The sequence below is a fragment of the Podarcis vaucheri genome (genome assembly GCF_965113315.1).
Source record: "Podarcis vaucheri genome assembly, chromosome: 1".
Taxonomy (NCBI): Eukaryota; Metazoa; Chordata; class Lepidosauria; order Squamata; family Lacertidae; genus Podarcis; species Podarcis vaucheri.
In genome coordinates, this window is record NC_138759.1 from 30,986,617 (window position 1) to 31,004,635 (window position 18,019).

An 18,019-nucleotide genomic window follows, 5' to 3' on the forward strand; every position below is an offset into this window, starting at 1 on the left:
GCTGTCTACAAAGGCACATTAGTCCATCTAGCTCAGTATTGTCACCGTACTAAACAGCAGCTCTCCAGGGTTTCAGGCAAGGAACATTTCCAGCGCTACCTTGAGATGCTGGAGACTTGACCTGGAACATTTACTACAGTAGTTCCAGCACATAGTAAAGCAAAATGCTTAGGAAACCGAAGAGTGGTTGGTTTGTTTTTAGCAACAAGAGCTTATAGAATGAAAATGCTGAGAAACCTCCGGCTGGGTGTGGTTTCCTTTGTTTGCAGCTTATTTGAAGCAGGGGGTTACACCCTTGTTCACATTTTGAGAAGGCTACCCTAATACAAAACAGGAGTTTTGAATTCAAGTCCAGTTCCCTGCATCTTCAACTTCAGGTATTAGGCCTGAGAAAGCTAAGCTTTGCCTAAAATGTTGCAAATGTTGTGCAATCATGCATATTTAAATTAAATGAGTTTTATTAAGCAGGTTGACATAGATTCACATTTTATGCTTTTAATACTATTTTAAAAAAATGTTTGTTGGTTTAACAGTCTTGAGTATTGTTATAAATACTCAAGCTCCCTTATTTCTTGTCCAGAAACAACTTTACAACTTTTATTAGAAAAAAAAAAAACAGTGAGTAGATTTTAAATGGCTAAATTGTTCCTAATGGTCTTTGAGAGTGTTAAGTGTGTCATTAACAGATGCATTTGATTCAGGTGGCCTGTCAGATTTTTTAAGCCATCTGTCTCAAAAGATAAGCATTTCTGAGAAGAGAATTGTACAATACATTTGAGAAATTTCTGAAGTATTTGGATTGGTTTCATCATAGGCACCCAAGACCTGCTGAGAAAAAAACAGTCTCCATCAACACATATGACAACTAATATACATGAGACAATAAGGATCATATCTTACTTAAAAACTGTCTCACCTACTTGATCTTATTTTTTTTAAAAAAATCCTACTAACACCCTGGCTGGTCAGTAACTGCAATGGCTCACCCATTTTCTCCTACTCAACAGTAACATTGAAATCTTATGCATACCTACTCAGAAGTAAACCCCACTGAATTCAATGGGGCTTACTCTACAGCAGTGTTTTTCAACAATTGTTCCGCGGCACACTAGTGTGCCGCGAGATGTTGCCTGGTGTGCCGTGGGAAAAATTGAAAAATTCGAAAGATTTTTTTTTTTAAAAAAAGTCACATTTTCGCCCACTAGGCGGGCGCTGGACTGTGTCCACCCTATTTTCCATCCATCCTGGGTGGGGATCAGATCGGATGGGATCGGATGAGAGCGGACAGGCTGTCCGCTCTCATCCGATTCCCCATAGAGAGCAGCGGGGCTCTGACATCTCCCTCTCCGCACACAGTGGTGGTGTGCCTCGTGATTTTTTTCATGAAACAAGTGTGCCTTTGCCCAAAAAGGTTGAAAAACACTGTTCTACAGGAATTTGAATAAGAGTTGCAACCTGGAAAACAGAATCTGGCTATTTAGTTGATTAAAAAAACCGAAATCCTAACTGCAGTACATTGTTTAACAGGAACTGATAGACTATATATTTATTTGGACAGCAATTTGATACATTAACCTTCCCCAACCTTGTGCCCTCCAGATACAGTGGTACCTCAGGTTAAGAATTTAATTCGTTCTGGAGGTCTGTTCTTAACCTGAAACTGTTCTTAACCTGAAGCACTACTTTAGCTAATGGGGCCTCCTGCTGCTGCCGCACCACCGGAGCGCGATTTCTGTTCTCATCCTGAAGCAAAGTTCTTAACCCGAGGTAATATTTCTGGCTTAGCGGAGTCTGTAACCTGAAGCGTATGTAACCTGAGGTGTTTTTAACCCGAGGTACCACTGTATTTTGGACTACAATTCCCATCAGCCCCAGGCAGCGCTGGTTGGGGCTGCTGGCGTCCAAATCATCTGATGGGCATCGGATTGGAAAATGGTGCTATAGATAGTTAGGTCCCATTGAACTTAATAGAATAGATCTGCAGAGGAATTCACTGTCAGTCAATTTATAAGCTGCTCTTCAGAAATAGGACCATCACAGTGTAAACTACATGTTTCATTAGAATAAATCCTATTGAGTTCAATAGGACTTTCAAATAAATGGGTGACATACAAACTATTTCCTTTCTCAATCGCTTCCCACGAGGCACTATAATGACATATAAAAATATATATAAATTGCATATAAAAACAATTTTAAAACCCCCTATAAATATTAAAAACAGTTTAAAACAACACCACATACACAAAATCAGTTCAGATCCAGAACATCAAGTGGGATACAGATTTTAGAAGGCTTATCGAAAGAGGAATGTTTTTAGCAGCCACCAAAAAGCTAAGAGAGAAGGTGCCTGTCTGATACGCAAAGCGTTCCAAAAGCTAAAGATGTCTTTATTCACACATCTCATTTCAGTGACCAGAATTACTCTTCATTCGTTTTGTGTGTCCTGATGCCACTGCCTATGCGTGGAGAGATTTCCCAGGTGTGGTGGGGCTATAAACAAAATCTGAGAGAGAAAGGCAAGGCTTCTTCTCATTTTGCAGTTAGGATGGTCTGTGTTCTGGCCCCAAGATGCTGCTAGGCCTTGGGGCCAAAGCCCAGGATCTCCACCCCCGGCCACCCATAGGGCAGGAGCAGCAGCGAACAGTTTCCAGGTCTGATGCTGATTTCTGCAGCATGTGAAAGTGCAGGTGCTCAGAGTATTCCTCTTTTTAAAAAGCAGGGCTGACAACTATCTGCTCCCTCTGTATCAGAAATACAGCAGCAGCTGCAATACATGGAGAAATGTCAGTGGTGCGCGCTTCACAACTGGAATCATGCCTATGCCATCAAAAGCGCCCCCCCCATCACCCGCGTCGAGGGTCAAATATTTCCGAACTGCACCATCTTTCTAGCCTGCCCCTTAAACCACTAAGTATTTCCCCCACCCCCTTGCAAATAAAGCACGGTCGGCCTTGTCACACCTGAAACTGATCAAACAGGGACCAGGAAACTGGCTGAGACCAAAAAGCTCCGCCCTGGAATATGCGGGGCTATAATAAAGAGCACCTCTGAGCAGCTGCAGAGTGCCCGCGCCCAGCCCAAGCCCGCCGCCTGTCGACCTACCCAGGCTTGGGACCGAGGAGCAGCTTATGCCACCCTGACTCGCCCGTGGCGCCTTTGGGCCTCAAAGCGCCGCTCCCTCTGCCATGCTCTCTGGTGCTTCCAGTTTCCTGAGTCTGGATGGCTTGGGGACGCCCCGCCGGCGATGGAGCTGGGCCCCCGGAGGCCTCTGGCAGCGGGGGGAGGCCGCCTTAGCCCCGCAGCCCCGCGGAGGGGCGGATTTCTCCCGGCGGGAAGGCAAGCTCCACTTCTACGCCCTCTGGTCTCTCCGCGAGCCGCCCCGGCAGCTCAGTAGGTGAGGCCTGCGCGCGGCGGCTCGCCTTTCCCGCCATCCTGGAGGGTGAAAGCGGGCAAAGGTTTAGGGAAATTTGTGCGCCAAAAAGCCTGCGCCTCAGGTTCACAGGTCGCTTTTACGATACGGTGTTTTCGCACGTGAAAACCAACAGCAACCATGAAAGCAGCGAAGAGGCTTGTGCGACACCGGGAGCCTAACTACTAGCAACGTTTTGGGTGCGTTAGGGTTGCCAACTTCTCAGCTAGCCAGTGTAGGTGTGTGCCTTTAACAGCAGCTTGATGAGCAGACATTTGCAGGCGGTGTTGCTTATCTACATGCTGCAAAAAGCCGATTTCTGCATGACCAGCAGACAAGCACTTAAAATAGGCATGGATGTTTGCAACCTTTCACCGTTTCCCATATGAAAATAAGTGTGTGTGTACCTGCATTATCCCAGTTCTCCCACCCAAGTCAAGGCCTGGCCAGAACTCTTCATTGCTGATTTTTCTCCCTTTATGCATTTTTCTGTATCTTCTCTTGCACTATTTTATGAATCCATTGTGTATTAGAAAACTGATTAGCATTAAAATTCATATCCTCTATTTTAGCTCCTTAGGGGTCTAGGTCTTTTAACTTCCACTTATTCAGCAGAATGTCTAATCTCACAGTGCATCTGGCTGCTTTTGTTACACAACATACATTAGAACTAATTGAACAGTGTTTAGTATCTGAATAGGCAATTATGGGAAGCAAGATGGAAGGGAAGTTAGAGGAATCCACAAAACCATCAAGATATAAAATGGGGGCAGCTATTGGAGAATATAGGCTGCACCTGGTAAATGGGGACTGCTGGAGCCCATGCACATAATGCAAAGAAAGCCGCTTTAAAAGCAATGTTCATAATTGGCACAATGAAGGGTTTCTATTCAGGTTACACACAGTGTGAGCCTCACATTTGTAAATGCCCTCAGTGGGGTCCCTTCTGTCCTAGAAAGATAGTTCCAAAATTTGAAAGCAGGTTGTCGACCCCTCTTTCTTCTTTTAGGGAACAAGTGAGAAGGAATCCCTTTGCTGTATACATGCTATTATACCTTTAAAGCACATTTCCCCCTCAAAGAATTCTGGGCACTGTAATTTACCCCTCAGAGTTAACTACAGTGCCCATAATTATTTGAGGGAAAAATGCACTTCAAATGCGCTTTACAGGTATTGTGCACATGGACGTAGCCAGGAATTATTTTAGGGGGGCAAGCTTTATGTTGGAGCAGAACCGAGTTATCTGCGACACAATTGGTCAGTTAAGTATTTTTATTTATTTACTGTACTTGATTTAGGAGGGCAGCTGTCCCCTCTGTCTCCTCCTGGCTACACCCATGATTGTGCGTACACAGCACCAGTCTTTCCCCCTCTTGTTTTCCATCACTATGAATCCTTTCTTCTCAGTTTCCTTCCATGCTATCCCTTTTGAGACTAATTTATTTTCTCTTCTCTCTAAGCAAATGCCGTCAGAAATGTTACCAGACTCACTTACCACTTCCGCTGCCCAAACACCTAGTGGTCTTTGGTTTGGGTGACTGGAGCCGCTATTCTCAGAAGACAAGCATCATTGTAGAAATATTAGTGAATCCAAATGTTAAGCCACAAAAGATTGGCAAGCTGGGGCCTGAAACAAGGTAAATTCTAGATAATTAGTGAATTTTGGTGCCAGTATTGATACTTGTTAGCATGCCAAGTGCTTTCCAAACACACTGTGAGGAAGTTCTTTAAAAAACTGTATGAGGGAATAAATTATTTTAAAAGCAGAGAATGTGTCCAGGGCCAGCAAAGGCTGGATCTGAACTCAAGACTTCAGGGATCAACATGCTATTAGTTACAGCAGCTGTCATGAAGATGTTGTGCTATTGCAACCTACCAAATCCATTTGTTCTGCTATGGACAGTCTTTAAAGCTTAAGAATGTATTGTCAATTTAACTCTATCAGCTATTGAAATAAAAGTAAAATTATCTCAGAGCAAGAAAATAGTGATCAGTGTGTTTTACTTAAGCAGGTGTTTGGTATGGGAAGGTGACTGGCGAGTAGATGTTTTGATGGCTTCATTAAAGCAGGAAGAGAATGGTAACCCTGTTAAGCTTCTCTTGACTGTCGAGGAACAGGTAGGAAAGTTTTCTATCTTGTCATTTCTGTATTCCCTGCCTACTGAGACTGGGTCCATGTGGATTCATTTTTAACGTGACCCATATATACAGATATGAAAATGGAAGTCTTAAAAGTATCCGTTCCTGTAATGCCACTTGTTAATGAATATTGATATGCTGTGTAATTATTATTCTGTCTTGTGATGGCCATGTGCCCTGAAAGTTTAAATATTTTGCCTAAAATATAAGTAAAACATCAAATATAGGCCCTAAGTATCTGAGGGAGTCCCTCCTTCTTCATAGACATGTTCAACTGTTGAGATCTGCAGGGGAAGCACTGCTGGTAGTTTTGCTACCCTATCAAGTTTGTAGGCAGGAATGCATGAGAGGACATTCTCTGTGGTGGCTCCCAGGTTTTGGAATGCCCTCCCCTTCTGGCCTCATCATTATATACATATCAACGCCAGGTCATAATGCACCTTTAGTGTAGGTTTTTGGGTTGCAGGACGAGTTCAGAATACCTTTCCCACTATAGTGTTGTTCCTGTTTCCTGACTGCTGTTGATTAGGTTTAATTTATTGCCTAGTAATGTTTGTGTGTTACATAGTTTGCTTGTTGTATTGAGCTGTATGTAACTATCTCTAGAACAAAATGATGAAGGGCAGCCTGTAAATGCATATAAACAAACAAATCTTAGATTGAGTAGCTACATGTGAGATACCCCAGCTCTTTGATTTGGACCTGAAAACTGGTTGGAAGCCAGTGACTACAAAGCATGGGTGAAATATGTTCGTATATCCCAGTTTCCAGCATATTTTAAAGGCAGCCCATGTACAGAACATTGCAATTATACAATTAGTACAATAATACAAACCAGGTTGGCCTCCTCATCCACAATTAAATTATGAATAAGGGAGATTTTATTATGGACTAACCTGGCATTTAATGGCAACGCTGACAGGCTCAGGGTCATACCGGTTGCTGCTATGGCAACCATGATCTGTCTGACCGAGGGAGAGACCCAAAGAGGGAACAGATAGATGCCCACTCAGTCTACCCTGTTACACAGCCCGTCACATCCTTCAAACCATACCTCCCTCTCTTTAAAAGCCTCCAATGTAGGGGGCTACTCACCTGTGCATTGCCTTTTGACTCAAGTTGCAAGTGTTGTTCTCATGTGTGTGTCTCTCCTCCTTAGCTGCTCAACAGCACCCCCACCCGCCCATTTCAGGCCACAGAACCTAATCAGTCACCTGTCCTTCCAGAAGATACAGGTCAGCGATTGGATGAGCCCCCTGAGGTAGGTTTATAGATAGAAGTCTCCTTTTTCTCCATTCTCCTAACTGCTTGTTGTTAACCTCTAGGACCACGACCAGTCTACAAGTTACACAGACAGGTAGTGGAATTCTGGAAGCGTTATTCCTACTGAGGGAATGGGGAAGAGGAGGAGAGTACAGTGGAACCTTGGGTTACATACCATCCTCCTTACAAACACTTTGGGTAACAAGCTCTGCTAACCTGGAAGTAGATGCTCCTGGTTGTGAACTTTGCCCCGGGATGCAAGCGGAAGTCACGCATTGGCGGTGCGGTGGCAGCAGGAGGCCCCATTAGTGAAAGCAAGCCTCATGTTAAGAACGGTTTCAGGTTCAGCACGGACTTCCAGAACGAATTAAGTTCGTAACCGGAGGTACCACTGTAATTCTATTCCCCACACCAGAGAGAGGGCTACATGAAACCTTTCTGCCTATTTTCTACATGCAGGGATGTTTGTGTTTTGTTTTGTGTGGGAAAGTGTGCAAAAATATATCTGCACCTACAATCTGAAGTGGTGGTTCCTTCCAGATTTCTGCCACCATATTCTGTGTGATCTGTAGGACTGCTTTAGGTCACAGACTTAGAACAATTGCTCAGAGATTGTGTTTGTGATCAAAACTCCGTAGTGGAAACTTCATTTGGCGTTTCACACCCAACAAATTTGCAGATGACGCCAAACTTGAAGGGATAGCTAATGCCGCAGAAGACAGAATCTGGATTCAAGATAACCTTAATAGATTGGAGAACTGGGCCCAAACTAAGAAAATGAATTTCAGTAGGGACAAATATCAAGTTCTATACTTACGCAGGAATAATTAGCTGCACAAATATAATGAGGGACACCTGGCTTGCCAGTAGTACATATGAAAAGGATCTAGGTCGACCACAAGCTGAACATGAGTCAACAGTGTGATGCAGCAGCAGAAAAAGCTGATACTATTCTAGGCTGCTTTAACAAATGTAGAGTGTCTGGATCAAGGGAAGTAATAGTACCGCTCTATTCTGCCTTGGTCAGACCACACCTGGAATACTGTGTCTAGTTCTGGGTGTAACAATTTAAGAAGGCTATAGCCAAGCTGGAATGTACGCAAAGGAGGGCAGCCAAGATGATCAAGAGTCTGGAAACCAAGCCTTATGAGGAAGATTGAGCGAGTTGGGTTCTATGATTCTATAAGTGCTTGGGCCTTTGATGAACCCTGCTGGACCATACCTTCTACTTCCAACAGTGATTTACCAGATGCTTTGGAGGAAACTCTCAAGCTGGACAGAACAGGAGCAAAGCATATGGGGTAAGAATAGTCAATATGGGACCCTCCAGATGTTGGGCAACACAACTCCCAGTTCCAGCAAGTATGGCCAATGGTCAGGGCTGATAGGAATTGTAGTCAACAACATCTGGAAGACACCACGTTGGCTACCCCTTGTCTAGGGCAGCCCAGGGAAAACTGGAGTTGTCTGTAGTGCATGCCTTCAGTGAGCCCTTTTCATTAGGCCCAGTCGTTTTGTTCGAATGATTTCTGATCCCGATCTAATTCTGTTCTTTGTGGAGCAGTCTAAGAATGGGAGTTCAGCGATGCCTGTTAAAGAGCCTGTGCTTGAAAGGAAGGAGTTCTCTCCACCCATGGAAACGCTGCTTATGCTTCCTGCTCCAGAAACAACTGCTGCATCGGTGGACTGTGAGGAGGCCAGGAATAAAACATGTACATCTAATTCAGCTAGCCTAAAGACCAGGAGGGTTCTCTTTGAACTTCTGGCATCCAACAGACAGCAGGAATCTGAAGGTTAGTAAATCTATAGCAGGAGTGATGTCTAGTTTCCGAGACCAAATTAGCTTGTAATTGTATAGTATTCTGGGACAGGGAGGAGTATTTGTGCTCCCATGAATGTACAATGTCCAGTCCCGCCCCCACCTTATCCTATTAGCTTGGCCTCCTTTTCAGAAACTTTCCAGTGATGTTGTAAAATACAAGACTTTAGCACATGCCAGAACCCGCATACATCTAGTCAACACACATTCAGAATGTTCTAATTTATATGAATTTGTCCTGATACATAGGAGTTGGGGAAGATACCTAGCAGAGAGTTATATACTTGATGATATCAATGATGTTTGCATTTGGGCTTGCAGCTTATGGAGACAACCTCCAATTTGTTCTTTAACTTCCTGGCCAGTCATCATTTTCAAACAGTCGAAAAACTGTTGCCAGATTGGCACCAATGGTGGTGTTCCTCCCTGTGCCAAATAATGGCTTTAGCAGTGACTGCTGATCAGAGCCACAACATGATAGGAAAGAGCTAATCCCACTACATGCTGCAGACCTGATTCTGATAGTGTCTCCCTCACTGCTGGTATTTATAGTTTGAGGGTGGGGTAGGAATCATGCATTACCAATGTTAATGTGTGGTTTGGCCGTCGGTGTGCAAAAAATGCATGTTAAATTACTGAGCGTGCATTCTAAAGCATTTCACCAGATACAGTATCATAACTTCTTTGCTTATGATGAAATAGCATCTTTTCTTTTTTCCAATATAAATGCATGACCCATTGAAAATCAGTTTGAAGGGAGCATTGCACAAGAATAGTAATCTCTCGGAACATTTTCTCTCTCTGCAGACTTGGAAGTTAAAGAGCTGCAAGGTAAAATACCTGTTCCTTGAACAATTTGTTGGAATTCATTCAGTGCTTCCAGAACAGCAGCTCCTAGTAATACCCAGTACTGCTCTTCCACTGTGAGCTACATGTGGCATTGCAACCGACTTCTTGTGTTTTGAGGGTATAGTGGGAGAAATTCCATGTCGTGCTGAGGTGATCATTTTGTCAGGGCAAGCATTTCAGCTTGTTGTAAGGAACAATCCCCCCTCTCCTCTCCCTATGTGCTGTTCTGGAAGTTCTCCTGACCCCCCGCCCCTCAAGCCAATTTTGGGGGGCATGCAGGTGGAAGGTGGGGAGTAGCCTCATTCTGTAAGCAGAAGCCCTTGTGCAAGGCTTACATTGACAGAAGTCATTAGTTGAACTTCACCCATTAATTCTTGTATGTGGACATCTCACTATGTTCAGTCTACCCTGAGTCCTAGGGTGGGAAAGACAATACAACTGAGCCACCTTTTAAAAAGCAGTTATTCTAGAGTTTATTGTTTTAAAGAGCAATTTGGTAATTACTTCCAAGAATTCCTTTAAAAAGTTGGAAAAAAAGTAGCGCAAAGAGCATGGGTGTTAATTAAAAGATAGAATAGAAAAATGACGAAATGGTGCTTGACGGTAAAGGTAATGGTGCCAGCATGGCTATAACTTCATTTACCTGCAGTGTCACTGATGTATCTAAACTGAAGCTCTAGGAAAAATGGAAGATTAATTTTAAGAGCATCTACATATGTGGAGTTTGCACAGGATTTTCTGTGGTTTGAGGAACAAGAGAAAGCACTGGAGGGTATTGATTTGATGATGTCCTTTAGATACCCTGTAAAAAGTGAGTGAATGAACAATGGCAATTCCACATTAAGGGTAGCAGCCAGAATCAGTCATGCTGTAGGTTTCAGGAGGAAGTTCTCCCAAATGACGCTCCCGCAATGAAATGAGATGGATTCTGTGGTATGTTTCTGCTGTCTCCACTCCTGCATGTCTCGGCAGTATGTCCAAGCCCTCGGTGGTGTCATGCCATGTGCCTGAGTGACCCTGAAACTGCTGTTCTGATCGGTGGCGAAGGAACTAATCAACAATTTTGCCAAGATGCCCTGTGGAAACTGGAAATTGGTGAGATGCTTCTTTGCTTGCAGTGATGTACATGTTGACACTGTCTGCAGCCGATCAGAGGGAAACTGAATTGGAGTCGGTTTTTCCTATATGGGGATAGTAGTTCTTAAAGGGGTGTCTGCCATGTCTGGTGATCTGAACTTGAAAGTGGCTGGATCTAACTTGCTTTGCACACTACTTGTGTTCTGGTTAGCAGGGAAGCCAGCTCTAAGCTTTTAGCATGTTGGCGACTACTTTGTGCAACTTTCCCCCTACCCTCTTGCACATCTTGAGTCTTCACTTCTGTTGCTGATTTCGCAGACAATGACTTCTGGTTCCCCATGGATCTCCCAGCATCAGGTTCCATGCCACAGTGTTCAAGGGGCCACAGTGCCACATATGACCCAGAGACCAAGCGCATTTACATCTTCGGGGGTATGAGGGAGGCAAAGCGCTACAGCAACATCCATGTTCTGGACACAGCGTCTTGGAAGTGGCTTCATGTGTCTGTGAGTCGCAAAAGAAACAGAGCTTTGAGCAACAAAGAGACATCCATTCCTTTATTTGTTTTTAAATTGTGTCCCAGTTTTCACCAATGCGATTTACAACAATGTAGTATGTGGAATTTAAAACATACACTCCCCAAACCTCAAGAACAGCGGTCAGCAAACTTTTTCAGCGGGGGCTGGTCCACTGTCCCTCAGACTTCGTGGGGGGCTGGACTATATTTTTGGGGAAAAAATAATGAACGAATTCCTATGCCCCACAAATAACCCAGAGGTGAATTTTAAATAAAAGGACACATTCTACTCATGTAAAAACACGCTGATTCCTGGACTGTCTGCCGGCCAGATTTAGAAGGCGATTGGGCCGGATCTGGCCCCCGGGCCTTAGTTTGCCTACCCATGCTCAAGAATTTAGAATCTTAAAAAAAGAGCAGACCATCTGAGAAGGTGTCTTTATTCCTGAGTCTTCCCCACTTTTGTAAGAACCTCCCCTCCATGTAAGAGAGAGTGGTGGATCACAGCTCAGGTGGGGAGCGATTGAGGCAGCTGCTGTCAGGTCTATTAGGAAGGCATTGGAAAGGGGAGGAATCGTGTTCATTGATGCTGCCAGCAACGGAGCTGTCTGTGGTGCTGATGCTAAGTCAGCCTAAAATGCCAGGCCTGTACAGTGACCGGTGATCTCTTCCTTAGGCTAAGGGTAAAGTGCCAACGCTGGCTTACCACAGTGCAACCATCTACCGAAAGGAGCTATTTGTCTTCGGAGGAGCTTTCCCTAAAATGTCATCCCTGGAGATGGGAGCTTGCAGCAACACACTCTTTGTTTTCAACCCCGAGTATGAGATCTGGTATCAACCCATTGTTGAGGGGGAGAAGCCTTTGCCTAGGCTTGGGTAAGTCTTCTTTGCTTCAATGAGGAGAATCAGCTTAGTGCTGATTTCTTGATTTTTCTCACTGAAGTGTGATATTGGACAACTCCTTCATTGCTCTCATTTTTATTTTATTTCCTTGGCAGTTGGAAATAGCGTAATTAGTGCTTTCTGTGAAAACACTTGTACATTTTCCTGTGGGTATTTACTGGTACTTTATTTTATAATGCCAAGGGAGTCTGTGTAAACTCTGCCCCTCAAACTGAGGGCCCCTCAGAAACCTCCTATCTTGTTCACATACTAAGTGCATTCAGACATCCTCTCTGCCTGGAATTCCTTGGGAGTGTTTTATTCTCTCACACCCAGAATGAAGCTTACAATGCCATTTTTAAAACTCTGTGCAGTAGAAGGCAAGACTATGGCTTGGATCCAAGGTGTCTCATGTGGGCTGCATAACTTTATTGCATGCTGAGGGGGCATGCAGTTTCAGGATCAGCTTGCAGGGGTCTGCCACATATGGAAGAGAAGTATGAGAGCCTCATTTCACAAGTGGAGTGGGTGCCTCTTGCAGGTGTTAGGACCAGGCTCATATACTAATATTGATATCAGCTGTGTAAATCTTGATGAAGTTTTCCTTACCTCCAGCATGGGAGTTTATATCTTTTGGCTAAAGACTTTTCAGTTCTCTTAATCAGAGAATTCACAAAAACCTGTTGGTCAAGAGAAGGAATTAATAGAAGCTTCTTCTCATTTTGCAGAGATCAGCTTAGGAGTTGGATCTATAGGTATCTGGACCAAATTACACATTCCCTAATACACTGCTTAAATAAAACTTTTAACTTTAGCAAATGGGGGAAATTCTATCACTTCTGATGAGTTAATGAGTTTGTTCTTAATCTAGATAAAATCTTGGCGAATCTACTCAAGCAGTGCTGTAAAACTTGTGTTTACTTGACGCATTTCTCTAGTAAAAAAGCCTTTTGTGTTCCATGGTTCACATTACATTATGTTTATGTATGCCTTTTTTGAGGGGGTTATATCCTGCCCCCCACTCTAGGGCTGTGTTCACATTACTGCCATAGGTTGCAGTGAAGTTGTTTCCCACAGGGATGCTTTCACACCTTCGCCAAAGACAAGAGGCATAAGGATTCCAATCACGTGAAGCTGGTTAGAGAAACAATACACCAAACAGTAGTATCTTATAACAAAGTACAAGATACATAATGCATTTTGGATAACGTCATGTGAACACAGATTATAAACCAACACTGGAAACTCAGTGAATGCACAGTAAACTGGAGTGTGAACACAGCCTAAGGTTGCAGGCCAGCTTATGGCAATAGAGATTTTTTTTTTTAATTACAGCATAAACATTATTATATCTAAAACCAACTCACGCATTTTATTCTTCTGCTGCTACCGAAAGAAGAGCAATTTTATTCTTCTGCTGCTACCGAAAGGCTTAATGCAGCTGATGTCTCATATTAAAACTTTAGTTTTGAAAGTTGCTATTGGATATTGGAACACCATAATTTGTTTTTAAGGCATTGCTGGAGCTGACCAAACTTTTGGCATCTTTCCACCAAATGCCTTGCTAGCTTTGGAAATGATGGAGCTACTCATATACAGCCCCTGTGGGTGCCCCAGAATGGCCACTGAGATTGACTGAAGCTAGGAAAAATCATTCAAAAATGTAAGACATAAAGTGGATTTCTAGCTATAGATGTTGCAGGGACTGTTTCATTTTCCTACGTTTTCCTTGTTCACTGTCTTTCCTTGCTTTCTCAAAGCCATTCAGCTACTCTGCTGAGAAACAAACTGATCATATTTGGGGGGCAGAAGACTTCCTTCTACCTGAACGACACACACATCCTAGATCTGGGTAAGAACTTTGCCATTCCCTCTCTGTTTGGATAGAGTTGAAGTCCACTGCCTGGTGAGGTTAAAGGAATCCCTTGAGGCGGGAGATGTCAGAAGTTGGTATATATTGCACACTGGTGTGAGGAAAGACTGATGCTAGCAAACAGCGACTTTGCCTCAAAACCTTTTGGAGAATGGATCAAAAATGACCTCTTACTGGCCATTGTAAGATTATTGGTGCTGTAACCGGATTTATGGCCAGATGCATTTTCAGACATTTCTGCATTATATGCAATAAGCTGCTGCAATTCCCATCCAGAGAGGAAGCTGTGTGAAGTCTATTTCAGCAAAAACAACAAAACCCAGTCGCACCTTGAAGTGTAACAAAGTTATTGTGGGTGTGTGAGTGGAGAGGAAGTGGATAAAATGCAAAAAGTAAAGCCTGTGATGATCTAAATTCTATAGTTGTTTTATGAATGGTCACTAGTCAGACCTTTTTGCATTTCTTTACAAATTGATACCATTGTTTACATTCCTCTTTCCGTCTGATGAAGCCAACTCTAGCCCACAAAAGCTTCTGCTGTAGTAATGTTCAGTGTTTTTAAGATACCACAAACTTTATTTCCCCCCAATAAGTTTGTTGCATCTGAAATCTTCCACTTTTCCCCATGTGCCTCTAGGTTTCATGGAGTACATTTCAGTTCCTTTTCTCTCTGGACAACCTTCAGCTCGCAGGTAAGAGCTGATTATGGGGCTCTCTTGCAATCACAATGCCAGTGATTGTAATGGAAAGGGGTCTGAGGTGCATGTTTGAAGGGCTGCTGTCAGTCATGAGTTGGCATCCCTGGAGCCTGGGCTAGAAAAAGGCAGAGCTTTAAACTTGCGTGTGCTGCTCTTCTCAGAAGCCTGTTAGTTGACAAGAGGAAACCAATCCTTGATCATTTTACTGCAGAAACGTGGAACCTGTATCCCCTCCCATTCCTTGTGCTGCTGCACTCCAGCTCCCATCAGCCCCCAGCCAGCTTGGCTAATGATTAGGGATGATGGTACCTGAAGCCCAACAATATCAGGAAGGACACAGGCTCCACATCCCTGATTTAATGGGTGAAACCTTCAAGCTGTTGGTACGCAGGCTGAGACCCTACCTGCCCGTGGACTGTCTTGCCAGAGTGGTGCACGCTCTAGTTATCTCCCGCTTGGACTACTGCAATGCGCTCTACATGGGGCTACCTTTGAAGGTGACCCAGAAACTACAACTAATCCAGAATGTGGCAGCTAGACTGGTGACTGGGGGCAGCAGCCAAAACCACATAACACCGGTCTTGAAAGACCTACATTGGCTCCAAGTACGTTTCCGAGCACAATTCAAAGTGTTGGTGTTGACCTTTAAAGCCCTAAATGGCCTTGGTCCAGTATATCTGAAGGAGCGTCTCCACCCCCATCGTTCTGCCCAAACACTGAGGTCCAGCGCCGAGGGCCTTCTGGCGGTTCCCTCACTGTGAGAAGCAAAGCTACAGGGAACCAGGCAGAGGGCCTTCTCGGTAGTGGCGCCTGTCCTGTGGAACACCCTCCCATCAGATGTCAAAGAGATAAACAACTACCTGACATTTAGAAGACATCTGAAGGCTTCAGGGAAGTTTTTAATGTGTGACATTTTAATGTATTTTTAATCTTTGTTGGAAGCCGCCCAGAGTGGCTGGGAAAACCCATCCAGATGGGCGGGGTACAAATAATAAATTATTATTATTACTATTCTTGCCTATATCTAAGCTCCTAGGCAGGTGATCTATGGTAGCAGCCACCTTTTTCTTCTTGCAGTATTTGATGTGAGAGACTCATCACTGCATCACATGATGACCCAGAGGCAAAGCTTACACTTGCCTCCAGCTTCAAACAGCTAGTAGCTCTTTAAGGAGTGGATTGGCAGGGAGGAGTCTTCAAGTGTTGTTGTAGCTGCTCCAAGCAGCTGTTAACCCACCCTGAAAGTAGGAGTGTGGGGAGGTTAAAAGGCAGTCCTCACATTACCTCATAAAAGTGAACAGTTCTTTTTTGGGTGAGATCACTTTTTAAAAAGCTCTTAACATTTTTGCATGGATAATATTTCCTCTGAAAAATGTGGAACAAATCAGAATATATACGGAGGTGGACGAAACAAATCCATGTTGCAAGGTTGAGTAGAACAGAGTTGGGGATAGAGATGAGCCTTCTGCTTTCAAAAAACATATCCCATGTAAGTTACACCAGACACATCCTAGCCTTTTCCTCCTCACCTTCCACTATCATTATCTGCCGCATCAAGATGGCCTGGTCCTGGCCACCATGTTGCCTTACGATCATGCAAGTGGATGATGTGATGTTATGGACTCCCGATAAGTCTATAGAAGTTGGTGATGGCTACACAATACATTTGAAGAAAATAGGAGAGCCAGACTGGGGCATGGGGGGGGGGCATATTAGCTGGGTGGGTGAGACCCTAGATGGCAGGAAGTGAGCAACTGGGTACAAGCTCTCGCTTTCGCTTTATTCTAATCCTTAAGAATCCAACTTCTGCTTCCAGTTTCCATGCGGCCATTCCAGTGTCTGATCAGAAAGTGCTGATAAGCGGAGGCTGTGGTGCCAGAGGAGCCTTTCGGGATGCATTCACATTCCATCTCGGTAAGTCCTTGCGGCGCTTTTGCTACCAGTGCTCCCTCAAGACGTGGAGGTTTGCTACCACCTATTAACCCTTTCCCATTGCAGATACCTTGACTTGGAGTGCAGTCAAGCATAGTGACCTTTGCTCTGTGCCCCGGGCAGGCCACACACTGCTCAACTTGACTTATGCCCCCCAGACGGATGCAGATAAGGAGAACCAGGGCAAGCACAATGCATGCACGGTTCTGGTCTTCGGGGGGTCAGACCGTGCTGGCAAGTTCTACAATAGTACAAGCAAGCTGCAGCTGGACCTTGAGGTGACGAGGTCTTCCCTGGACCCTGCTTGAGTCATTGGGAGTCCTGTGCCTGGACCAAGAAGGCAAGATTAGAAAGTCTGAATATTGGAAGAGTACAAGTGGATGGGTACAAGACTGCCAGTGCAAACAGAGGTTGTGAAAACAACATCATCCCTCTCTGAATACTTTGCTGATCTTCCTGCTGGTTTCATCCCATGTAGGAGAAACAAAGTGGGTTTTCAGGAGATCAGGCAGAGGGTTTTTACTTTAGTATTTGCACTTTTGCACTCTGTCACTTCAGTGTAATCTCCCCCATCCCTCACAGTTGCTCCTCTTGAACCCCATATTCTATGACATGCCCTAATCAGTCAGTCTTGGATGTAATAGTGCCTCAGCTTAATCCTTGCTAGTGGAGAGGAAAGTACCCTGAAAATGAATGAAGAAATACTGCGGGATGTTTATAAACTGAAGGGCATATAGGCTGGGCTTCAGATATTTGACAGCTGGATCTGGATTATACCAATGCATTTCTATACCTTTCCTCCTTGCTCCTGTTTCTTCCCATTCTATTATGTTCCTGTTTTTAATCCTCTGTCCCCTGTCAGTTTGACCAAGCCCCACTCACCTCCCCAGCAAAAAAAATATATAATCCAAACCCAAATTGTGTAATAAAGCATGCACAAGAGTTGTGATAAAAAGAATCTGTCTTTGTTCTATTTATGCTATGAAACTTTGCTGGAGGCATGGAGAGAAGTAATCGCATTCCCAGAACCTCCTAAATTACGCACATTTAATTTATACACACGTAATCCACCTCTTTCTTGCTGTAGAATTACTTTTTTAAAAAAGTACAAAGTATACACACTCCTAATTAACGCTTCAAAGAAGTGTGTTCTGACCTCTCCGAGGAAAAACTTCAGGGGGATTCAGAAGATGCCTAGATCCTGCCAGTGTATTGCACCAACTCCCATTTTCACCATAACTTCTTTGCTTTGTTGAAATGCTGCGACCGTGGGCTTAATTTGGCTGGCAGGCACTACTTTAGCCCTGAGTCTGGCAGCCCTGATCCCATAGATCTATCTGCAATTATGCATCTTAGCAGCTGTCTCCTATGCAGAAGGCTTTCTCATTTTCTTCTACAACATAAATAAATGGGATTTATGATTTAGGCCTTTGGACAGAAAAAAAAGCTTGCTTGCTTGCTGCCTGGGGTGCTACTGAAGTTATTTTTATAAAGTAGCTAAGCTGCTGTTTTGTCTAAATTTTTGTGCAGTCCAGCCAGCAGGATGGTACCTTGGCCA

The 18,019-nt window shown here is 44.0% G+C and overlaps 1 protein-coding gene across 4 annotated transcripts; it reads left to right on the plus strand.

Moving 5' to 3' along the window:
* Positions 1–2,702: 2,702 nt before the first annotated feature.
* Positions 2,703–17,916, plus strand: LOC309537928 (RING finger protein B-like). Of its 4 annotated transcripts, none has more exons than XM_082233075.1 (13): positions 2,703–3,397; positions 4,873–5,049; positions 5,422–5,530; positions 6,711–6,812; positions 8,379–8,607; positions 9,441–9,464; positions 10,455–10,577; positions 10,878–11,065; positions 11,753–11,952; positions 13,719–13,810; positions 14,469–14,523; positions 16,346–16,443; positions 16,528–17,916. In XM_082233075.1, the coding sequence occupies exons 1-13, from the start codon at positions 3,189–3,191 to the stop codon at positions 16,767–16,769; spliced, it is 1,848 nt and encodes a 615-aa protein (XP_082089201.1). In that variant the 5' UTR covers positions 2,703–3,188; the 3' UTR covers positions 16,770–17,916. The 4 variants fall into 4 exon arrangements, with proteins under 4 accessions (XP_082089201.1, XP_082089202.1, XP_082089203.1 ...); XM_082233076.1 differs by having other exon boundaries at positions 5,425–5,530; XM_082233077.1 differs by lacking the exon at positions 2,703–3,397 and adding an exon at positions 3,420–3,651 and having other exon boundaries at positions 5,425–5,530.
* Positions 17,917–18,019: the final 103 nt, after the last annotated feature.

What these genes read in the sequence shown, in the direction of transcription:
- LOC309537928 (XM_082233075.1), top strand. Translation starts at nt 3,189, where the DNA reads ATGCTCTCTGGTGCTTCCAGTTTCCTGAGTCTGGATGGCTTGGGGACG. An exon ending in CAGACAGCAGGAATCTGAAG is followed by an intron (nt 8,608 to 9,440) that starts GTTAGTAAATCT and finishes CTCTCTCTGCAG; the next exon opens with ACTTGGAAGTTAAAGAGCTG. An exon ending in GGACAACCTTCAGCTCGCAG is followed by an intron (nt 14,524 to 16,345) that starts GTAAGAGCTGAT and finishes TTCTGCTTCCAG; the next exon opens with TTTCCATGCGGCCATTCCAG.